The following is a 25,997-nucleotide window of genomic DNA, read 5'->3' on the forward strand; positions in this document are numbered from 1 at the left end:
ATGTACTACAGCCAGTCTGTCAGGTAGTCATGAGATGGTGGATGTGTTTACTGAGATTTCCAGTAGCATCTTTTTTTTTTAGTAACAACAGCTGAATTGTTTTAAATGTACCCAAGAAATCAAAACAGGTGATTCTCACTGGAGAGCTGTTAGTATCTGGCAGTTAGCTCTCTGCAGATGATTACAACACCATGGTTTTGGTGTAAATTTTACAATTGCTTGACCCACAGGAATTTAAAGGGATGTACTCTGGATATCCACCCGACTGACACAGCTCTTGTTGTTCAGTATAAGGTGGAGGCAACTGTTCTTGGGGAGCTGGAGGAACCCAAGGTTGTCGTCCAAAAAGATTGTCAGAAAATGTGAGACTAATTATTGACATGAGCTGATTTTTTGTTATGTACCTTACATTAAAAAAAACATTGTAATTTAATGTTTACCTTTGCATTTTTGCCACTTTTAGCATTTGCCTAAAAGGCCTGAATGCCAGCACAGACACACACTCTTGCTCAGAAGGTGGTTGAGGAATCTCCACTGATTCACCCATCTAAACTCCATGAAGTGGAGCAGTTGCTCTTCTACCTGCAAAACGGCAAGCAATCAAATGGTACAGATGAGTTTTCTAGGACTATTTTAATATGACTGCGAGCATTTGTTGTAAGACTCATTCTTTATGAATAATGGAACTAGTTTATCGTAATAGTTTTGTTGTGGATGTTGCTTTTCACAGACACCCAGGAGAAGAAACAGATATCACTTCAAGACTTTCCTCCTTATGCTGGATTAGAAGTAGGGACTGATTTTAAGGCTCCATCAAAATCTTGTTTTAGTTAATAATGGAGTGCAGTGTTGGATCATATGTAAAACAGTATATATGTTTATATACTATTCTTCAATATGGTACTGTATTCTCTTTGACGACTGGTGTTTATTTTCTTACAGGTGGATAACAAAGCGGGCATCATCAGAATTGATGAATATGTGAGCTGCTTTATGAGGACATTGAGGAAAAGACTTGTTTAACTTGTTTTGTGCTCTTCTGATTACTTTTAATTATATCAAGTGACCTTAGGAAAACACTAATTATATCAGCAGGGAGAGAAAAAGAGCACTGAGGGACGTCTGTCAACCAGGCAGCGACATGGAAACCGGTCCAGTCCTGGCTAGCAGGTGAGCTCAAGAGAGAATTCAAGAATTTCAGCATAGGGATCCCATATGGAAAAGAAATAGTGAAAACTTATAAAAGACTTGCATAAGATGTGACCTACTTCATATAGTTAATCATATAAGGCTTATATGATTAACTCATGAAAGTGGCCACTGTCTCATTACTTTCATATATTGTTTTAGTAAGTATCCAAAACATACGTTTCATTTATATAATTTTTCAAGGGATCTTATATCTGTTTTCACTCTTGTATGCTTTTCATACAAGTTTCACACAAGACAGATAGAAACTTTATAAGATTTACATATATCTTTTCCATATGGGATAACAATGAATGAGAGGCAAATATGGAGACATATGACAACAAGATGGATCTAAGGTGTGTCTGGTAGGACTATATGGAACACAAAGTTGGCTAGGGATGGACTGTACATAATAACAAGCACTAGTATGAGTGTGACAATCTTTCGTGAGTCATATCTCATTACTGGAGGGGGGGCTTTTCAATACGAGAGACATACCCCCAAAAAACAAAAAGAGGAACAACAGGTGGGGAAGGTGGCTGGTACATCTTTATTGAAGTCCTCTTATTTGTACATAGTTAAACTAAGTTGCAGTTTGTTAATGAAAATGTTTTATTTAAACAAGGGTTCAATGGGGTGCCTGTGGGGGTCTCAAAAGACAGCCAGTAAATCACAAAAGGATAATGCATACTACACATGAAGAAATAAAGTGTATGTCCTTAATGTTGATGGCACTGGTAACCCAGTTAAAAGAGCCGAGATTATGACTAAACTCAAAAAGGAGAAGACACAGATAATTTTCTTACAAGAAACTCATTTATCAAAAATAGAACACAAAAAATTAAGGAAATTTAGGTTCAAAAAAACCTTCTACAGCTCTCATACAAATTCTAGGAAAAGAGGGGTTTTGAAAACAGAGATTTTCCATTTTTGTTTTTTTTTTTAAATCTTGTCCACACGTGCAGTTTTGAAAAATCTCTCCGTCCACATGTAAACGGCCAAAACACAGTCAAACGTTGTGAAGAACCAAATCCAAGCCGTGTAGAAATGTTGGCCAATTAGAAGTCTAGAAGCCTGGGAGGGAAAGAGTAAACAGGATTTTATGCAGTACTACTGAAAAGTTTTTGTGTTTTTTTGGAAAAACAGATAGTTTTGTGCAGTGTTGGGTGTAACGCACTACTATTTATTTTTCTAATTATTATTATATTTTTTTACATATTGTTTTTTCTTTTTTTCCCTCTATAGATCCTATATTTGTGCCTTAAGTCTGTGACTCTGTATTCTATTTCTCTGAAGAAACTGTATTTGTACATAGATAGGAGAGTTGTTCAAATAAATAAAATTTAAAAATAATAATAATAATTTAAAAAGCCGCAGTCTGAATGAGGTGGTCATATACTGAGATCAGATTATTAAGTGTTTGTTCAAAGATATTCTTCCTGGATCATTCTCTGACTTGACCTTACTCAGATCTATAAAAAGTCTTTATGCTCAAAATTGGAATTAAGCTCACATGACTTTTAGAAGACGAACCATGAATTACTGCAAACCTTTACTTAATGACTGTATTTAGATCAAAATTGCTAGAACTCACTAAGATCTCAGTGTTATAGCTCCTTCACTCTGCTACTCTTTGACTTGGGAAGAAAACAGAGCTCAGCTCCTGCTCGTCTCCCTTTCGTGACCAAAAGCCCTTTTTTCCCTGTAACAGCATGTATCCATCATTGCCTCCATCCTTTGTGAGATGGCACAACTTCATTTGTTTCTGTCATAAAGCATTGTCTGCTCACTCCATCTGCCACGCCACATCAGGCAGTCCAGTACTGATAAGAGCCAAGTATTTATGTGAACCGAGACTCTGGGGTCAGGGTGGAAAGAAGAGATGAACACGGAGACATATGTTGGATGTGAAGCACCCACAGGTCACAATCCCCAGTAGCAGTCAGCATGATCACATTACCCAACACTCTTTTAAATTAACCTCCAGTTGCACTTTCAAAAACTCTGCTTTTCCTTTCTTTTCCTTCCTCATTCCTTTATTTTGTCTCCTGCATATGCATTACACATATCTATAATGACTCTTGTTTACCCGTCTGTTCCCAGAAACTGTCCTTAGAGCCTTGGCCAGAGTCCTAAGAGAAGACTGGAAGTGGAGTATAGACTTGGCAACAACCATCATCTCTGTCTTCTTCTGTTTCTCCAGGTAAAAAATCTAGTATATTGTTTCAAGAGTAGTAACATAGCAGGGCTTAGAATCGGAGATGGCATTCAAGTCACTCTAGAATAAGCTTGGTGTATCTACAATAGAGGCAGGGAGAACAGTGATGTGGTTTGCTCCTTAACTGCATACTGCTCCAGCATGCTGCTGAAATGGGAAGCAACAGAGGGATTAGCTCATGTACAAGAGATGTGCCAGTCACCTCACCTGTTGATGGCCCTGAGCCATCCAGCTCCACCTCCCCCATTTGGAGCTGACCCAAGACCCCACCTCAACACCATAGTTAGGCCAAAGGTATCTGGACATCCGAACATACCAGCCATATGCATCTTGTTAATATATTGTTAGATTATTTATATTATTATATTTCAGTTGTCCTGTTCCAGGGTCATGTTCATGTTTATCTGCTCTCTCTCTGTCTCTCTCACATTAATCACCCATCTTTGGCAGCAAAGTTTTACTCTTTAGCTGTGTGTTTTGAAACGATAAAATAAGCCCTCACTAAAACAACACATAAACGTCTGTCAGGGCGAATTTAGGCTTCAAGATGTATGTCTGAAAACTGATCGTCATTCTTGGCTTGTCTCCCTGTCCATGTTACACTAATTGGCTTGTGAAATGGCTCAGGTTGGGCTGATTATGCGTCAGACAAGGACATACTGTTTGACTGGATGTGTTTTGACTTTGTCAGTTTGCTTTGTAAAATATTTCAGGGGTGACCGATTGGGTAATTTCAATGACAGCTGGAATCCCAAATTTGATTAAAAGAAAAAAAAATAGTTTTGAAAATTCACTTTTGGATAAATAGCAGTCTTTTACTTCAGTTCCATGGAATGATCACACATTTCAAGATTGGGTCCCTGTGTGTGAATATCATTGAATATGAGCTGAAGAAGTATGACCTTTGGCAAGATGAGCTGCAGAAGAAGGAGGCTTATATCCCTTTATAAAGAGTCAAAAACACTTGATTATGTGTTTTTTTTTGTGGTTTGTATTTATTTGAGTTCCTTGACTATTGCTACATGAAGCACTCTCTGAGGACAAAAATCTAAAGAAAGTAGAGGAAGAACACAAGAAGTCTATGTAGACTTAATTTTAGTGGGTGATTAGTTCAGCTGTCCTGTGGCTTGTTCTCCGTATGCAGCTATAATTGTTGATAAATTAGGTGTGATTCCTGCTGTTTTGGTTCTTTGACCCGTTGTTGCTCCAGAAAATTAAATCAGCTAAGTTTATTTAATTTCACAGACATTAAATGATAACTTAAACTGCATCATTTGGCCATAACTGCAGCACTTTTGTGAGTTAAAAAGTGGCCAGAATAATTATTTTATCTGAGTTGAGCACTGAAGTCAGATAAAAAGTCAGATCGATAGAAATAGGGTAGAAACTCTGAGTAAGGCTCAGGTAGATGATGGATAACAAATAAAAAATAAAACAGTTTTCTGAGGTTTTCAGGCTAAGCGTCAGGCTTTCAAATTAAATAATACTCTGTTTCGGTCTTTGGTTGATTAATAAGCTGGAGTGGAAGATTCCCTCCTCGGCCTGTGCTTTGAGGACTCTGGCAATTAGTATGAGTCTGGGTGTAGATTTAAACTAACATAATCATCCTGCTGTAACCAGGTTTCTCCAAGGTAGAGTGTTCTTCACTTTAATTTTCCTCTATGCAATAGATCTTTGGTTTTATTTGTTGTTCCTAATTATGCTTACCGTGCTGTAAAACTAGTTTCAGTAACAGGATTTTATGTCCTTTGTGGGTCTATTTTGCCTTCTTTCTTAATTTTTTGTCTGTGATTTTACTTTTAATATGAATCATCTGTATGAATGAATCCATAGTTCTATATGATGTTTTTGAAACTAAATGAAAAGTTCAGCTTTTCACAAGGAAAGATGTGCTCTTTTTCTTGGTCATGGATAGTGAGGTGGATACTTTGGGTGCTATACTGCTGATCAGACAAAAAAATACCTGGGGTTGCTTGTCTTCACTGTTTTTACATGAAATTAAATGCAAGATTAACCAATAATTAACCTAATCACTGGTTACACTTAAGAAGCATATGCAGTTAATCTGCTTGAGGACTGCTACAAAACAAAAGAAAGATATCAGCAGTATTCTTAGAGCCAGTAACTGTTAGAGTTTGTATTGTTGATTGTCATTTATGCTTAGAAATATTTAACCATAGATGCTTAGAGGTGTATAATCAATTGTGTAGTGATAAGTTGTGTGATCTTTAACAGGCTACAGAGGCTTGGTGTGCATTCCACACTAGAATGCACACCTATATCCTGGGAGCACGGGAAGAGGTCGCATCTTGTTTTAATTGTTTTATGGTAGGATTAACGTAGCTACGTCTGTTCTAGTCTAAGTGCTCTTTGTTTAGATGAACTGCAGGACTTCCTCACCGTGTTATCTAGGATGAACCATCTAGGGTGAGGGGGAGGTTACCCTCTTCCTGACCAAGGATGTTTAACCCTTTGATCAGCAACACACACACACACACACACACACACACACACACACAGGCAAGGTACTCTTTGTTTGTATGTAGACGTCGTATGTTAATGAACCTATGCATATTCATGTAACCTCAATAAAAGGACAGTGTATGGGAGAACGGACGAGACCAACTGGAGTCAAGCGGTTGTCCGGTTCTCTCCCGTGCACGAGTAACATGAAGAAGTTTGCCTACTTGCGTCTTGCTTGCAGTGTAATTATATTGTCTTAACGTTCCAGCGAATAGGTTTATGCTACAAACCTAACATTAATTGGTCCTTCGATGCCGGAGCCCTGGAATCGCATTCACCGAGGGGAGGAGAGGCACGCTGAAAGCCTGACGTCAGCCAGGAAGTTCCTGTGGATTCGCGGTCTGTCTTTTCTCCTCGATGAATGACGGTCGGCGGGATTCGGGCTGATATTACACTCTAAGCAACGCCAAGTAAGTTTAAAGAGGCCGACTCTATAACCGTGTCGTTGTGCAGTCTCCGCCACTGTGTGAGGCGTTGAGAAGAGGCCGACTCTATAACCGTGTCGTTGTGCAGTCTCCGCCACTGTGTGAGGCGTTGAGAAGAGGCCGACTCTATAACCGTGTCGTTGTGCAGTCTCCGCCACTGTGTGAGGCGTTGAGAAGTTCGCTACTTTGTGTAGCGATACCCGGGTTCCTTGCTACTTTGTGGAGCAAGAGGTTCCTCGCTACTTTGTGTGGCTAGAGGTGAGTTCTCCGCCGCTTTGTGGGGCGTTGAGAAGTTCCGCGGGGTCCAGATTGTGCTGGACGATAGGCCTATTTTGTGTTGTTTTTGTTGTCGTCGTCGTCGTTGTTGTTGTTGTTGTGTGAGTGTGTGCGGAGCAGAACATGTGGTCTGTGACACCGACTGTTGTTGTTATCACGGGTTTCTAAGCAACCAAGAGTGAGTCGGAGGGAGACAGACGTTTGTGCTGGACTTTGCTCCTGGCAGCACAAAGTATTTATGTAAAAAAAAAAAGAGAGAGCGACGGCTCCACAGCTGCGCGGGTTCACGTGAGCGCGGTCACGCGGACCTGAGCCGTGCGGTTAATCGCAGGCTTATAAATGGAAGAGATTCAAATGTTAGAAGTTTTCAGAAAACACACCAGCCTTGGAGAGCTGTGGAGAAGGCCAGCCCACATCAGCAGCACTTAAGATATGCTCTGGTGAATGGCTTTCCCCCCACCCCTTGCTGACACAATGTTTATTCTTTAGCTTGCCCTGATCGACAGCAGCCTGTGTGCCAGACCATAGATTTAATTGAGGTGGATAGTTGTTAAAAGTCATCTACATTACGCTTGTGGTTGCTTAAATTCAGTACGATGACATGTGAGGTGAAGTGATATAGATAAATATTTAAACTACTGAAGTGCATAGAGGCACTTGACCTGTGTGGAAGACTGTCGTCTTATTATGAACCATTGTTGAGATGTAGAGCACACCTGTGAAAACAACTAATATGCTGAACCCTGTATGAAACATCTAAAAGTACATGATGGAGAAGCTGAGTTGAATATGAAAGTGTAAGACTTTGCCACTGTGGGCAGAGCAACTACTGTGTGATGTTGCGTTGCAGTTTTTTTTTTTTCTTCTGAGCTGATGAGCAGGCTACACATTATCAGATCGAGAGCTGTCTGAGAACTACTCTAAGAGAGGGAAACAGCGCTATGATAACTGTGATAACTGGAGTGTGCAACGTTTCCATGAGCAGTTTTCCTGCATCTTGACTTGTGTGTAGAGTGTTCATAACATCAGCATCATGTTTTTGATTATTTGTTTGTTGGGTTGAAAAATAGTTAAATAAACTGGTGATCATATTTACGGATCACCATGGCACATATCATCAGCCATGTGATTTATTTTTGCAGATGACAAAGTGAGTGTGAATGTGTCTGACATCACAGTGTTTTTGTGCACTGTGCAAGAGTAATTGCCTTTGATTGTGAGTGACAGCGGTGATTTTGCAGGTCACCAGCTATTGTAAATAAAAAAATAAAAAAAAAGAGTGAATAAGAGGGAGAATTTATATTGTAGGAAAAAATAATCATAGGAAAAAGGTTTTGTGTTGATCAACCAAAAAAAACAACTATAATTTCATTTTCTGCTTTTAAGAAAGGACTGTTCACAAAAACACAGAGCAAGAGAGAGAGAGAGATATGTGTTGATTAAGCAGTGATGATAATAATGAAATGTCTTAGTTTGTCACTTTCAGGTGAAAAGCAGACCTGAATCAATTTTCCACATGCAGCGGTCGGAAGAAAGTTATAGTTTAACATCATTGGAAACATGCAGGCCAAGTTTCTGGCTGACTTATTTACAGTGCCATGTGTTTCTCAACCTCACAAGCGAGCTCACTCCTCCCTGAAGATAAGGAATGCAGCTCCATGATAAAGAGACAGCAGCAAGTCCTGAGCACAAAAAGTCCCAGCAAAGCAGCAGAAGAAAGCAAACCCATCTTCCTGTCTGATTGGATGAATTCCACGGAGGGGCGAGCAAGATGGCGGTGGCAGCATGTTGAAATGCTCAAAAAGGACTGAGTGACTCGGGCAAGCCACATGCAGCTAGCATGCTGGCTAGCGACATGAAAGAAATGGACCCTTCATGATGCGTTCAACGTGCCAGCGCTGTGGTGGGAAAGGCTCCATCATAAACACGCCCTGCGCCGAGGTTCAGGCCAAGAAGAAGAAGACGATGACTTCCAAGCCCAAGAAGGTCGGCCTCAGCGTGGGCGAGCTGATTGTGAAAGCCGTGGCCGCTCTCAAGAAGGCTCTGGCTGCCGGAGGCTACGATGTGGACAAGAACAAGGCCCGTGTCAAGACCGCCATCAAGAGTCTGGTGGCGAAGGGCACTCTGGTGCAGACCAAGGGCACCGGGGCCTCCGGATCCTTCAAGATGAACAGGGTTACTGAGACCAAAGCTAAGACGCCCGCTGCGGCCAAAGCCAAGAAACCGGCAGCAGCTGCTAAGAAGTCGCCCAGGAAGGCAGCAGCAGCAGCACTTCAGCCACTAGCACGAAGTCAACCGCATCAGAGGACAATAGTGAGAGTGGCTGTGACTTCACTGTGCATGTGAAGAAAACGTTTGAGGAGAACTGAACAGTTGGAGTTTGACATTTGCCACCTGTGGAGTAAAATGGCAAGAAGAGACAGTGGGACACAGGACAAAGCTGAAGGAGAACTGCCGGCTGTTGGACTGTTGAAGTGGGAGAGGACAACAGAGTGAGAAGACTAGGTGAGAACGCATAGGAATTATTTAATGTGGGAAATCAAAATTTGGGTTAGCAAACCTGGGGAAAAGAAAACTGACTGCTTAAGTTGGAAAATTGAGACGGAGTCTGAAACATTGCGAAAATAGAAACATATACAAAATCACACACACACACACAAGCAGAACATGCATTAACCCTACTAACAATTCCAAACACAAAATGACTCATGAAGACTCATAGCACATTAGTTAAGAAATGATTAAATAATAGCAGAGAAGTGTGTAGGAAAGGCAGCTTTAAGAACATGCTCTGCTGGAGATGCAGCTCCACAGACATGCATTAGACCTGCCTAATAACACAAACACATGTAATGAAAATTAGCTTGTTATCTTTCATCAGTGTTACAATAGTGTCAATTTAGCAGACACTTGTTATCAAATGCTGAATTTATCCTAAAGAAAAAAAATTGACTCTCCAAGTTGCAGGACAACAATTTAACTTTTGTGGGAAAAAAAAAAAAAAAAATCCTGGTTTGATAAACCAGTGATCAGACAATAAATTTAGTTGTTAAAATGGTAAATTGGGAGAAGCTTCCTGCTTGATTGAGGCAGCATAAGTAATTTACTGTATGAGGGAAATTGTCTTTTGTGATACTATTTTGAACATGCTTTTCTGTCGTCCTGTCAACTTAGTGGGTTAATAGCTGATATGCAAATTAGTTGATTGGTTTTAGATTAATGAAAGGTGATTGAATTCTAGCACGAGTGAATGAGATGTGTTGGAGTTTGTTGTGTGTTGAGTAGAGACTCTAAAACACTGAGTTTCCTGCTTTGATGTGCGAGTGAATCCTGTATTTAGATACACAACTCTGAATACGTCAGAACAGACTGTTTTGTGAAGTGCATGACAGCATGTCACATGTTTTATGATGAAGGGAAAAGGAAAATTGAATAAAATAGATCTGTGGCCTAAATGAGTGAAGAGCACAGACCTGGTAATTAAACTCATAGCTAATATGACATTAGGGTTATGTTGTGTGTTGTGCAGTTGATGGTTGGTTTGGAGTGAATCTAGCTGATGATTCTTCTCCTGTTGTGAAGATGATGAGGAGTTTGTGTCATGACTTAACAAGGCCTTTTTATTTTGATACTTTCACAGTGCACTGAAAGTTTTGTTTGATAATCTCTGTTCTTTAAGCAGATCTGCACGTCGGGAATTAAAAGCGCTACACGTCGTCGAGAAAATTGTGCCAAGTGAGTTCTCCACATTTAAATGGACTCTGGAGAAAGCCACTTATTTGGGACAATTATTAAATGACAGTCCCAGTCCAAAAGGATTCAGCGATGTAATCCAAACTAAAGTTCTTCTTTTTCTTTTTGAAATGACGTCATTTTGCTGAGAGTGGAAACTAAATGCGACGATAGGTTCCACTATCAGCAAAGAAAGAAAGAATGAATGCATGAATGAGTGAGTGAAAGGAAAACAAACTGACTGACTGGTAAAAGCTGACAAAAGCTGACAAGACTTTACTGATGTAACACGACTGTGTGAAGTTGACCCCCGCCTGGCAGGGGTGCAGATGAGTCTGTGTGTGCTTCCCTTTACAGGAGCAGAAAGATGACAGCAACACTCGAGGTTGCGTGATGATTTAACATTTTAAATGCCATTTTCTGTGTCTGTGAATTTACTATGTGTGCGTCATTCACTAGCTTGTGTGCTCACAGAGATATCTGTGACAAAGTATGCATACGCCTGCGCAAGCGCTAACATTTGCATTTTCGTTTTTACAGCATTACGGTTCTTCATGTGTTTGATCATGTGATTTATAGGAATACTGGCTAATGTTTCTCTACTACAAGATTTCTGGGTTTATGTGTGAAGAAAACTGTAGTTACAGGCATATGTTGATGGAGAAATTAATATAGTTTGAGACATACTGTGATGAGACCAGTGTTACTTTTTCCACAGCGAGTGTTAACTTTATGGTGTTTTATGGCACCTCTAGAATCCGTTGACCTGTGTCTGACCTCCGTCTGACCACAGTCAATGTGTATTGCTAATGTTTGTTTCTTTGAGAATGCTGTAGTAGATTCAGCTGAAGCGGACAAGTGACATGGGTAAAATAAATAAGAGATTACGGTAATTATGGAATAGTTTATTATGGGCTCATTTGCTGGCCACTTTTGAACCCATAATAATAATATATGAGTGGAGTGACTTTGCTTAAGAGAAGTCACTGATTACATTAATGTTAACAGAGTACATGGGATAATCCATGTCTGAGGTGAATTAGGGTAATAGTTGTAGTTACTGATTTGAGAAAACCTGCACATGACACTTGTCTTGCTGATGTTGAATGCTTATTACTCTTATGATACAATTGTTTACAGGTATGAAGTTTGGTTTCACTTCCAGATTTTGCTTTCCAGGCCGTGATGGTGTGTATGCAGGCTCCTGGGAGAGCCAGGTGTTAAGCAAACTTAATATGCAACACACGCTAACATCTTTTATTGCAGGGTTACGGAGCTACTCCAGAGGAGATGCCCTGATGTTGCCTGGGACATGATCTAGCTAATCTTTTTCTTTAAGACAGGGATCCAGGTTTGGTGAGTTGACGCATGGGAATGTCCATGCGTCAAGAGGAGGGGTCCAAGGATTAACATTAAACAATGTTTACTATTATTGTTGCAGTGATTTGTGTGATTAGCCGTTTTATTTACAAATATTAAACCTATGCAAGTGGTGCATCCATGTTCAGATGAGGCTTTGATGGCCTATAAGTGAAGTTCACTGAACTAAAGAATGTGGTTTGATGATTGTTGATATGCTCTCCAAATAGAAGTTTTTCTTCTTAGCAAGGAAATACAGGTGCAGCAGTAATCTCCTGAGAAATCTTCAGAGGCCCAGTGAGAAACGTGAACCATTCCAGGCATAGCTGACAGCCAGGCAGTGGTTGAGGTCAAAGGTCAAGCTGGTTGGGGCCCATCATGAGATCAGACCTTGGAGCCACAGCAAGGACCATGAAACTGCCTGCAAAATAGAGGAGAGGATCGTCCACAAGATGGGAGCTGAGGCCAGGAGAGAGGCTTCAGGAGGATCAGAGATCATCTTCAGCACAGCAGACATCACACAGAGAGCTGTGCTACTGAGCTTCCAGGAGATTTTAAATAAAATGAAAGATTCAATATTGACGCTGAGGAAGACAACTAAGGTGTACGACGTGCTCTGCCTTAAACCTTCAGCAGCGTTGGAACATGAAAACTCGTGGGATGAGGGGAGCGTGCCAAGCTCCATCGACAGCGCAGAAGGAGTTCGAGGATGACATCATGATTCTGTGAAAGCACAGGAACCAGAAGCTATGGTGGTGATGACAGCAGTTTCCTATGAACATCACCTAATGCTGTGCCACTATACTGTGCATACGATGACACTCTGAAGGCTGCTGGGATCATAACAGCAGTAAGATGACGGAACCCAGCACCCTTTCCACAGAGAGCTTTTTCTGCAGAGCGTGGACAATTAAGGAGTCATAAATATCCCCCTCACAAGACGAAGGTCTGAAGTCAGGTGATGGGGGCTGGTAAGAGGCCATAAAACTAGAGTGCTGAGAGGTCTGCAGCTTTGGAAATAGCTGAGACCCATGTTGACAAACAACAAAACTAACTGGTATGTTTGAATGTTTATTCTACATACATTTGGACTCTGGTCCTATGGACAACGAAACAACTAGAAGAGACATTCATGACGCCCTGCAGAACTCAAACCACTCTGCAGAGAGACATGTGATTTGCACACCCGGAGGAAGCACCACCAAGCTGAGATGTTTTTGAAAATGTTACTTTCTTAGTTTCACTATTAAATTAACAATTTCTTTGGTTGCTCGTAAGATGCAGTTTGCCATGAGATGAGCTCAATGAATGGGGTAACTGCTAATACATTTATTAAACTGTGTAACTTTTACAGTAATTTAGGGTGATTTGACATATGCTGAGTAAAAAAAATGTTTACATTGAAACTGTCAGACATGAGGTATGCATAACTGGGAACTTTCTAGCATAAAGGTCAAAAACGGGGGAATGTTAGAGTTTGTATTGTTGATTGTCATTTATGCTTAGAAATATTTAACCATAGATGCTTAGAGGTGTATAATCAATTGTGTAGTGATAAGTTGTGTGATCTTTAACAGGCTACAGAGGCTTGGTGTGCATTCCACACTAGAATGCACACCTATATCCTGGGAGCACGGGAAGAGGTCGCATCTTGTTTTAATTGTTTTATGGTAGGATTAACGTAGCTACGTCTGTTCTAGTCTAAGTGCTCTTTGTTTAGATGAACTGCAGGACTTCCTCACCGTGTTATCTAGGATGAACCATCTAGGGTGAGGGGGAGGTTACCCTCTTCCTGACCAAGGATGTTTAACCCTTTGATCAGCAACACACACACACACACACACACACACACACACACACACACACACAGGCAAGGTACTCTTTGTTTGTATGTAGACGTCGTATGTTAATGAACCTATGCATATTCATGTAACCTCAATAAAAGGACAGTGTATGGGAGAACGGACGAGACCAACTGGAGTCAAGCGGTTGTCCGGTTCTCTCCCGTGCACGAGTAACATGAAGAAGTTTGCCTACTTGCGTCTTGCTTGCAGTGTAATTATATTGTCTTAACGTTCCAGCGAATAGGTTTATGCTACAAACCTAACAGTAACCAGTGTTGGGAAGGTTACTTTTAAAATGTATTCCACTACAGATTACAGAATAAATGCCCTAAAATGTATTTTGTAACGTATTCCGTTACATTACTCAATGAGAGTAACGTATTCTGAATACTTTGGATTACTTAATATACTATCAAGCTTTTTCCAACTACATGAATGTACTATTGCTGTGTGATTTATTACTATTACTGAAGGATAGTCGCCATACCAATACCAACTAGATTTTTAAATCTTAATATAAAATGAGTAACAGTAGGGCGGACATTAGGTAAGGCTGCACTTTTTGCAGCGATCTCGTACAGGTCCGCGGCGCCGAACCGTAGCAAAGGGACCTCTGGCTAATACGTCGGGTTGCGTGTCGGGCTCGTAGCTGAAAACTAGCTTTACTTTGTTGTCTGGGTCAACTTTGCTCGTCAAAGACAGAGAGAGGCGTTGAAAGGCTGCTCCAACGGAACTTATTGTTTCAGAGGAAAACACGAACACAGTGTACAGTCAAGTCTCAATAGCTTACTTACAACTGGGCTATACTCCCCATGAGTCACCATTCTTTAGGGCTAAACCTGTAACACTGCCTATTGCCTTCATATTAACTAATTTTTGGAAAAATAATTTTTAAAAATATTTAGTCATGTCATTATGTAGGCCGCAAGTAGAGGTGACATGGACAGCGAGATTAAGACGCAGGTATTAGAGCCTCTAAATGCGTGTTTTGTTTGGGTTTCCACTGGCGGAAGTAGTATTATTTGAATATTTCATGAGCTCAATTTAAAAAAAGATTTTATAAGATATAAATGTCCAAATTCTGAAAAATATCATCTTTTATGCTCATTTATGCTCCTTTGCCAAGAATTACTCTGTCAGCGTGGCATAACTTGGAGGTGATCCACGTGTGCCAGTGCTGAGTTGTTATTGAAGCCCAGATTGCTTTGAAAGCAGCCTTCAGCTCATGTATATTTTGGGGTTTTACACTTTCTGTCAACTAGGTAACAGATAAATACTTTCTGCTGTTCTTTTATAAATGAAAATGGACTGGCATTTATATGGCACATTGTGAGTCTTACTGACTGCTTAAACAACTTAAGTCTACAATCAACAGTTTAACCACCCATTCATACAGTGTTTTATTCTATGCACTTAATCCTGTTTTCGTATTGTGGAAAGAAGCTGATGTACTTGGAGAGACACATGGAGAACATACAGACTCCACACACAAGCCTCCAGCCAGGTTTTGAACTAGGAACCTTCTTGCTGTGAGGGGACAGTGCTACGCACTCTATCATCATGCCACCAAGCTCATACTACCTGGTATTGCCATCAAGAACTTGAGAAAGCACAGTGGATCAACTACCACCACCTGTGTTCCAGCTATGATTGTGTGAGAGTTGTAGCAGCTGTCACAAGTTCTTATTTAATAATTCTTTAAGGCTGGTTTCATCTCCATTGCTTATAAATCTTTTGCTATCACACGTTTCCCTTCTTGTCAACTTTCCATTAGTGATGTGCTGGTCGCGAATGAAACGGCTCTTAGAGCGGGCTCTTTGAAGTGAACGACAGAAGACGTGTTTGTTTGTTTTTTTTCTTTCTCTCACCCTCTCTCTCGCACTTTTTTTCACTTCACTCCGCACGTGAGCCTTGTGCTTGCACTGAGCAGAGGGAGGAGGAGCAGTAGTTACACTTGCAGTAGCACAGGAACAGAGTTGGAGGGAGAGAGAGAGAGAAAGAGAGCCAGGGGCAACAACAAGACACAACATCATCACATTAGAAAGGTATAGTAATCATCCACAACTATTTTCAGTTACAGATGGTAAAGGATTTAGAAAGATTATTCATGCAGTGAATCCTATGTATGCAATTCCAAGTAGGAAAACACTCTCCCAAAAAATCCTCCCAGGCCTATATGACAGAGAATGTACATCTTCTTTGTTTTGCATATTTTAATTTATATTTTATTGTGTTGTGGTTTGCAGTGTTTTGTGGTTTCACTTTAAATTTGTTTAAAAGGAAAAAGCTGAAAATTTAAATAGTTAAAAGTTGAAATGTGAATAGTTGGTTTTTGTATTATATGAATTATTTATTACATTTTATGTGGAGTGAATAAATAAAAGTATATTTACGGAGGCCCCTAGAGACAAAGCACGTACAAACTCCAAAACATGTAAAAACTCCAAACACATACAAAAGACAACAGAAGTGCTCCAGGATGCTGGGCACAGTGTTGAGCTTTTGTTACCTAGTGGCTACACAAGCCAGCAAGTACCAATGACCGGATTTGGTGTATGGTAGTAACAGGTAAATGAACATTTGTTTAAATTATTTGAATATATATGAGTGCTTGTGTATAAATACACAAACAATACACACATGCTTTCAATTGTGTAATTTAAGTGATCTAAGTAGCTCTGCTTTGGAAGTTCAGTTAACGCTAGCAACGTGTTTTGGAGTTTATACGTGCTTTGTCTCTAGGGGCCACCGTATATATTTATATATAAACATATATAAATAATAAAACACAGGGTTTTTTTACATTAGTAATTTCTTTTCTGCATAATTTTATATTGTTGTTGATAATAAATTAATTAAAGCAACAAAACCGCCCTAAGAGCTGGTTGGGAGCCGAATGAGTCGGCTCTTTTTAGTGAGCCGAGCCAAAAGAGCCGGTTCTCTAAAAAGAATTACCATCACTTTTTTCCATTCATATCCTTTGATATTCAGTTTTTTCAGATGTGACCTTCATTACCCTTCTTGTGGAGGCTGTCCATCATCATCATCATCATCTGGACAAATATTAAGTCATCAGTTTTGCCCATGTTTGTGATTGAGTGTACTGAACCAGACCAAGACACATATTATACTTTTAAAATATTAATTTACGTACTTGAGATGTAATATTCTATTATTTTTTCATATTAGATTTCTGAATTATATGAGCTATAAGCTTTAATCATCAAATTTAACCAAAAAGGTCTTGAAAACAATTCACATGTAATGAAAATAGTTTATTAAAGTTTACCGTTTTTAAATTCAGCTGCAAATAAAGAACAACAACAACTAACCTTTATTTGTCACATACACAATCATACAGAGTACGGACAGGCTGCAGACGTAGCTGTGCCATTCCAGGGCTTGGTTTTAGCATGGGGGTCTAGCAGGACCCTTACTGGATCCGGGTGGGAATTTAACTTTTTTACAGTATTCTGTTTTTAAGGTACACTTGTATAAGTCATATTTTTTTGCTAGTTTAGTGTGTTTTTGTATTTGTGTCTTTTTATAATTAAGTAAAGGTTTATTTATCTCTAAACAGCAGTTCTAAAAAGTCTTTAAAAGCAAGGTACAAGAACCACAGCTAAAATAACTGTTACCTGCACTGTTATCTTTGACCCTGCAGTTGCTCTGTTTCTGCTGCTCAACCTGGGTGAAGACACACACACAGAGCTGAAGATGAGGAACAAAAACACTGTTCACATGCTTTTGAAGATTGTGGACCGTGAAGATAATGAGCTACTGCTGGTTGTTATCACCATCCTCAAGAAGCACTCTATCTTCCTGGGGAGCAAGATTGACAATGGTAAACAAAAGATCTTAGATTATAAGAGAAGGTATTATTAAACATTGTAAAACTGCATTCAGAATATTTGTATAGTATTTCAAAATTCAGAAGGAAAATATCAGGGCATCTATACTGAATCTCATGCAGCACAACAGCTACCTTCAGCACAACGCAAGTATTTATAGGATGATTAAAGAAGAATAAAGATGTTTTCTAGTAGCCAAGTCAAAGTCATGACCTTAATCCAACAAAAATATTATGGAAGGACCTGAAGTTAGCCTTGCAGAATCTGGTTTGCTCTGGGTTTAATAATTTGAGGGAAGATTGTGGGACAGTGTCCCAAGTCAGCAAAAATGTTGAATGTTAAACCAGCCTAATTAATACAGACTTCTTGCTCACATTCTTCTAATTAAGTAAAACAATATTAATATTATAATATTGTCTTTTTCATACAGTCTGTATAACCTACAGACACCGTGGAGCACAGAGTCTTACCAAAATAGGTAAAATCTTAACAAAATGACCATTGTTAGAAAAGCTTGGACTAACTGTTTGAAACTAGATTTTTAAATTCTATTTTCTACCTTTATCTTCACCTCGTCTAATCAATGGTTTGTTTAAATGCATTGTTTTGTTACATTACATAAATTACTCATAAAGGACTGAGGATTTATTTTACTGTATACAAAAATGTAAAGGATAATATTTTCACAAATGTCTGTAACCTTCTGCAGTGCCAGTTAAAACCATGCTTAGATTAGATTTTCATTTTAAAAACATTATTCAGAGTCCACTTTGGTGGGCCATAGTGCTCAAACAGAACCCTGGCTTTTCAACTGTCCCTAATCCAGTCCCATGTGGTTCCAGTCTAGTTCAAGTTTGTGGGTCTTTATCAAGCCCAGACCCTGTCAGAAACTTGCTTTATCTCCTTGTTTACCATTGATTACACCTTTAATTCACATTAGAAAAACTTTCATACCCACACAAGCTTGTGTCCAGCATGGAAATGTTGGTTTCAACACTTTGACTCATTGAAGTATTTAAGGGCATGGGTGTTTAATGAATCAAAAAGTGATGATCCCATCAGGTTATATTTACTCAGCAAACTGAATCTGATAAGAGTTCAGTACTGCCTAATACATTTTTATTCTGCCTATGTCACCAGTGGAAATGTCAGTGGTAGGTGACACAGGCTGCAGTTGATAATGCAGCTCAGTGTCTGGTTTGGGATGGAGTGACTGGAGCTAGTTTTGCACACAGAAGCAATGAGTGTGTTTTAACTGGTAGCAGATTGTATCACCCTGGTTTCTGGCTTTCAGCAAATCACAGGAGATGGAAACAGACACTTTAGAACGCAGAACTAGACTGAGTGGCACTGCTGTGCTGATAGTCACAATCATAGAGTGTAGATGAAGTTGAACCCTGTGCTATATCTGTGTCAATCTGACTTCAGTTCACAACAACTCATTTCAAGGTGCTTTATACTGTGCTATACAAAGTGACCAGTAGAGAAGCTGGCCCGTTTAGTTCCCAGTGACTACAAGGAGCTCCTGGACGCCACCCTGCGCCTCCTGTTCAGCCTGTCTTTTGACACTTCTCTCCACAACCAGGCTGGATTCATTCCCAAACTTTCCTCTCTGCTTGGTAATCAGTCCCAGTAAAGATTAAGTGTTTATGTTTCCCTTTGTTTGTTCCTGTAGATTTGTTTAATTGTGGGTTCATGTGTCGGAACCAGCATTTAAGGTGTTTTCTAAAACAGAAAGACACGGGACATCAGAAAGACGCATTGATCTCTGCTATTAATTTGCAATCATTAACGCATATGTATATAGCTTTTATGCCCATCCCTTGAAGTTCCCCTTGGGACCATTTTGCAAAGCTGCACAGGATGTGTCTTTGCAGAGTTGTGTGACATCGTCATCTCTGTTGGGGCTTTTGAAACCTCTCAGGAGAGGCTCAGGTAACAGTACATAATTAATAGAGTGTATTTGTTCGAATAACATGCCAGATTCTGGTCAGATGATTTTGTTTTATACAATCAGGGTTGAGAGACGGATATTTATGTCTTTGGAGATTTAGGTAGAGCTTTGTGGAGGGGTGGGGGCATGCATGCACAAGTAATAACATGTAACAGTGAACAATCACGCCTGCTTATAGTCTTGACACTAGGTGTGTGTGTTCTGTGCCCTGTGTGTGAACCAGGAGACCATTAATCATCTGCTCCCTCTGCCAACTGTCCAGTTTTCAGCTGACACACTAAATGCAATTATCTCTAAGGACAGACAACACAGCAATGGTCTCCTCTCCCTTCATGCCTTTTGGATCTCTGTTCAGGCCAGACCTGAGGTCCTGACCCTGACTGATAAGATGAAAGTGAAGAGGGAGACTCTACTTGACATCATCACCTCTTTCCTGTTTCATCAGACAATCAAGCTTGAACACATCATTTCTCTTCATCTCTGCTTTGCAGCTCACGCATAAACATTGGTAAAAAAAAATAATTCACAGTTTAATGTGCAGTAAATTACATTTTTCATCTATTAAAGTGGATCAGTGGGGTCGGGAGTGCAGAAAAGACTTGGGACCTCAGGACCTTGTGGCAAAAACAAATTTATAAACCAAAAATAAGTTTTCTCTGAATTTAAGACAAAACCAAAACAAATAAATAAATAGTAAGTAAATAAAACTGAATTTAAGTTATTGCCTTAATTTCCAAGAAGTCACAAAGCATGTTATTGTTATATTTTCAACTACTTTATTTAAAATGCTTATTTAAAATGACTCTATCACATGAAACTGAAAGTAAGTAAATTAGTTACATGACTCATCATAAAGCCATACAGACTCCACTGTAAATTAGTTACATTAGTGCATTAGTACTATGAGCAGGCGTGATTGTTCACTGCTACATGTTATTACGTACTATTAACTGTGCACGCATGCCCCCACCCCTAAATTAGTTACATAACTCATCATAAATGCATACAGACTCCACTGGAAAAAGAGCTAGATATTGTCAGAATTTGGGCTCTTCACAAACACACAACCCAAAATGTGAAGATCTACAGTGCAAGTGGTTAGAATGTTTGTAAAGCTTTACTCACATGTTGTAAACAGCACAGTTAGAGTAATTGCATTCACCAAAAATTTATTGAAAATATGTTGAAGACAGCTTTTCCACAAATCTAAATTATACTGAGATTTGGAATAAAAGTCAAATCTATAAATATATCTTATGAGGTCATTTGGAAAATGATAGGAGGTAAAATAAGTATTGAACACGTGACTAATTTTTAAAGTAAATATTTTCCTAAAGGCCCTTTTGACATGAAATTCTCACCAAATGTCGGTAAGAACCAATCCAATCCGCACATGCGAAGCAATCAAACCACTGTGCATAAATTAAGGTATGTGTAATAATGAGAAATGGCAGAGGGAAAAAGTACACGAACACACTTACTGAAATGTATTTAATACTGATAAATAAATTTCTACCACTGCTAGCGCTTCAAATCATAAGCTACAGTGCAGCATGTTGATTGTCATTACAAGACAAATTAGAGGATTTAAGTGGGGGCAGGGATCTTTGTGAAGCATTTTTATAACATCTCGTTATGTGGTATGTGATGTCTTCAAATACCCAACCCTTCATGCTTATTTATCCAGAAAATTCAATAACAATGGAGAGGTGCAGCCCACAGACATTTCTTAATGTTTGTGGGTGTAATTTTACAAAGGCTAGGCAGTTTTAAATTAGCCTGGGGTGTAATTGAAGTTTAGCTCTCCCACTAACTGCCCTTGAACATAGTCTAGTTAATTCTTAACAGCTCCCCTTTACCTTTTTTTCCTTCTCTGCTGCCCTAACCCTACTTGTGTTTTGAACATTTAATGGGGTCTTTCTTTTCGCTCATAAAGAATCCTCGACTCTATGTTCATTCTAGAAAAGTAGGGAATTTTCTTGGCCTGGACAAGCTTATTGCCTCTCTGTGTGTGCAGTTGGTAGTTGTGCACTTCAAGGTGCTGGTTAAGGTAAAGGCTCACTAATGAGCAGCACATGTTCCGGTCAATTGGTGGGCACACGGGAAGGGCCAAAGCAGCGAGCAGCGTGGCTTTAACTTATTAAAGGCAGTAAAATTGATGCTTCCTCCTGTTTTCCCAATTAAAGCTAGAAGCTCCCTCTCCTTAGCATTCACTCCCTTCTGTGATTCCAGAGGTTCACTGAGTACATCTGGATCTAATTTTTCTGAGATAAGGCTTCCTAAACAGCCAGTGACTGAACACAGCTGAGATCAGTTTTAATTGGAACAGGGTGGGGCTTTGGAGGCTGGTGGACATTACAGGGTGTCTCTCAGTGGCTGTCCTCCAGTGAGAAGCCTCTCTCTTAACACTTCCCTTAATGAAAACTCCCAAGGTGAAACTCTGGTTTCAGCTTCATTAATTCTCTGTAGCTGGTTCCTCCTTCAGGCCCCCAGCTGTGGTCACAGGTCAAACTCATAAAGTTCCTGGGCTCACCGACAGCCTAAGCCTAGATTATACCCCACTGTGGATGTGGACAGGGACAGCAGGGGACCAGTGGCTGAGCAGTCATTCCTGTTATACTTCTTTGAACTGTGCTCATGGTGGCGCATGCAAAGTTGATGCTTTAAAATGTAAATTCTCTGCGAATGAGTCTGCGCAGGTAAGGGGCCATTTTTTTTCCCACCTTCCGATAGATGCATCTGAGAACAACTTTGGGTTAATATCTTGCCCAAGGATATTTGGCATGCAGACTGCAGCAGCCAGGCCTCTGAGCACCAAACTTCCAGTAAGTAGATGACCTGCTCTACCTCCTGAGCGACAGCTACAGCCTTGGTGATGTTTGGTGAGCTGTGCCTTTAGAGCATGACAATCTTGCCTTCATGATGTTTTTGTCTACTAACTGCTTAAGAGATGCAACAAACTGAGAAATTGCAGTTGACTGTTGCTGATTCTGCACTGAATGTCAATTGACCTTCAATTAAAGAGGCCTTTCATCCCATTAATATTTTTAGAAAAACACACAGCCCTCCTAGATGTGGTCATTGGCATCCTGTGGAACATTACAGCACAACCAGTCATTCATCCATTAACTTCCCTCCCCCTCCTCCATTGACTTACCTCCTTCTCTTGTGTTTATGTTGTAGCTGATGAGGGCCAGAGACAGCTCAGCATGTCCATTCTGTATAACATCAGCATGGACCACAAATTTAGGTCCATGTTTGCCGACACAGACTGCATACCGCAGGTAAGACTGGCTAATGTACACTGCCAGTAGAGCAAGAAACACACATTAGCATCAGCAACTAATGACATACAGGAATTAATGCATGAGAAACAGAGCGAAAGTGAGAGACACACCACATCTGGAACCAAAACCCACCAGAGGATTGCTGCTCATTCTTCTGTCAGAGTGTGTGCACATTGCTTTGTTTCCTCCTTCATTTCTTTTTCCAGTGAGTCCTGAAAGCAACCTGGCACGATTTCACATTTTTCTGTATCTTTTTCCATATTAGCGTTTTTAAGTTCCATTACTAAAAGGGGACATAAACACCGAAATACAGCTGCTGATGAAAATTAAGGTGAAACCTCAAACAAATTTCTTTCAACTTTTATTTTAACATCATTTGGGTTTGCTAAGATTGAGCTGACCGGGTCAGTCATTCCTTTCATCACTGCCATCATGTCCGTGTTAGCAGCTAATGTTAACATCAGGGTTCTCCCATGGTAGAAGGAGTACCAGTTTGCAGTGTGACCAGGATGTGAACTTCAACCTTGCCCTTAAATTTCAACAAAAGTTCTCCAAAGGCACAGGCACAGTGGAGAGTTGAGTTCAGGGAATTAAATTAGGCTCAGGAGATGGCTAAAAAACACATCCAATGTATGAGTTATAAAAATCCACAAATGTCATGAAGAGTATCCATAGAGACCAAAAGCGTTTGTTTTTGTTTAACCAGTCTGTAAAAATATTTTCATGGCTAAAAGCTTGAACATTTTAAGATTTAATGCTGTTTGATGCATTCTTTCAGAAAACTTCAAGGAGCTACTTTGGTTTACATGAAAGGTGGTTTTAGATCAAACTACCATAACTGGCTGGTTCAAGACATCTATGAACAATAAAATGTCTGTTTTTTTGCATCACACTCACTCGCTATCCTTCTGTCAGCCAACCTTCGTCTTTGTGGACATGCTGTGACACCGTACCTGGATTACCGTAATGACCCTGATATCATTGAAAAGCACCTGTCTGATCCCAGCGACAGGTTAGGCTTTAGAGGCTTAGGGAACTACAGTTTTGGGCACTTTGGCATTTTAATATTTTTAGCCCTATGTTTCCAAACTGGAAACTGGCATATGTGGCAAAATGATGATATCTCTAAATTGGTGAAGTTCTTTCTGGATACTGCTCGTGAAACTATTATGAAGCTTTTTTGATCAGCACAATGAAAACAAAAGTGACTTGAGAACATTAGAGTCCTTGTATTATTCCCAAAGATTCACTTCCAGTTTTGTCTTTCTACTTAATCCTCCTTGTTTATCTTCCCACACAAAACACAATTTCAATTCAATACAGGGAATACGTGTTCTTCCATTTGTAAAAAATGGATCCCTGACCAACTGTTTTGCCCTATTTTCCACCTTTTTATCCTCTCACCTTTCTTGGATTTATAAGACCCCTCTATTTGATCACTTTCTTAGCATGCTCACTGACCTGCCCTTTTCCCCGTCTTCTGTTTTAATGGGGTCACCATTTGGTACGATGCGAGCTTTACAGAGCAGGGAAGCCAGAAGTAAAGGAGAGGTGCTTACAGAGATGGAGGAGGGAATGGAGGTAGTTGTGTTGGTCAGATTGTGGCATGGTGCTGTGGCCCTGACAAAGCCTCCGGTGGCTCTCTGTGGTAAATAAGCAGATGCAGGTGCCAGAGAGTCTAGACAGGGCTGATTTGGAGTCTGGGGCCCCTGGTATGTGATACCTAACCCTGGCCCGCCCTAGTCTTTCTCTCCCTCTCTCTCTGATTCCTAACGCCTCACTTCCCCGTGAGGCGTTAGGAATCTGCTCCCTGCCCACTGCCACCCCTCAGCTCAGAGCCTTTCCTGTTTAATGTTAAATCAGTGCAGGAGAGACTTACAGACAGACTAGTTAGCAGAAGGAGGGTAGCTTAGGAAATGACGCTTCTTCTCTCTTTCTTTTTAAAATTATTTTGGGACATTTATTGCCTTTATTTTTATAGTCATCAGCTGGAAGAGACATTAAATGTTGATAATGAAAGCTGGGAATTGACACAGCAAGTAGTCCAACGAGTCGGAGAGTAAGAGCTAGAATTTGCATTTGCAAATTTCTTTCTTTTTAAATTATTTTCTTGTCACTCTATTTTGTCCTCACCCCTTTTCACTCTCACACTCAATGTCTACAAATCTGAATATGAAAAGAATTTAAATATATAAAAGTGTATGGAGTTTTCATCTAGCAAGGGTTAGAATTATGCAAGAAGCCTGGCTCCTATATAACATTTTCTTTTACTGTCCTTGAGCACCTAAAGTGCATTATACAACATGTTTTATTCATCCATCCAGAACATGCAAACAGAAAGACCCTAGACTGATGGTGGAATTGAACTCAGGACCTTCTTGCTGTAAGGCAACAGTGCTAACCACCGTGCCACCGTGCTGCATTCACTATTCCTTTTATACAGACATCCATACAAGCACTTTTTTCTACATCTAGTTGCTTTATATCACACAAGCACACAGAGCGGAGCATATCACCAGGGCAGGACAGAGCATCTCCAAATCTGCAGTTCTTGTGGGATGTTCCCAGTCTGCACTGGTCAGTATCTATCAAAAGTGGTCCAAAGAAGGAACAGTGTTGAACTGGCAGCCAAGACACACTGATGCATGTGGAAACGAAGGCTGAATGAATTGTTACGTATTGAAACTGCGTAGTCGCAGACTAGTCAGGGTGTTCGTGCTGACCCCTGTCCACCCTCAAAAGCATCAACAATGGGCACCACAGATATCACCGTCTAAACATTTGCTGACTATGTGCACACCATTTCATGGAAGCGGTGTTCCCTGATGACTGTGGACTCTATCAGCAGGATAATGTGCCCTGCCATAAAGCAAAAATGGTTCAGGAATACTTTGATGAGCACAACAATGAATTTGACTTGGCCTCCAAATTTCACAGATCTCAATACGATCGATCATCTGTGGGATGTGCTAGACAAACAAGTCTGATCCATGGAAGCCTGACTTCACAAGGTTTAAAGGATCTGTTGCTAAAATCTTGGTGCCAGATACCAAAGCACATATTCAGGGCTCTCTCTAGTGGAGTCCATGTCTCAATGGGTGAGGGCTCTTTAGGCTAACACAATATTTGGCAGGTGGTCATAATGTTATGTCTGATCAGTGTACAGTACAATTCAGACATGATGCATTCTGGATTCATTTTGTTTGATTTATACTTCTAATCGAACTGCTTGACTGATTTAGTTGGATCATGTGTTTGACAGCTCATGAAGAATGGTGTATGACTGTGGGGTAGAGATGATGGACATTGTGTCATGGTCCCCGTGCCTCGCTGGCTG

The 25,997-nt window shown here is 40.1% G+C and overlaps 1 protein-coding gene across 1 annotated transcript; it reads left to right on the forward strand.

The window, feature by feature from the left end:
• kifap3a (kinesin-associated protein 3a) lies at positions 1–25,997 on the forward strand. Its single transcript, XM_085437571.1, is given in 17 exon segments — positions 1–23; positions 231–362; positions 464–499; positions 501–607; positions 731–789; positions 943–979; positions 982–1,017; positions 2,968–3,054; positions 3,295–3,394; positions 4,221–4,345; positions 4,432–4,492; positions 8,830–8,876; positions 17,233–17,412; positions 18,560–18,577; positions 18,904–19,038; positions 22,557–22,657; positions 25,923–25,997. Coding segments are annotated over 17 exon segments (1,305 nt in total). The 3' UTR covers positions 25,944–25,997.

The sequence above is a fragment of the Copadichromis virginalis genome, linkage group LG17 (assembly GCF_057382275.1).
Source record: "Copadichromis virginalis isolate Kocher_CV1m ecotype Utaka linkage group LG17, C_Virginalis_male_GT1.1, whole genome shotgun sequence".
NCBI lineage: Eukaryota > Metazoa > Chordata > Actinopteri > Cichliformes > Cichlidae > Copadichromis > Copadichromis virginalis.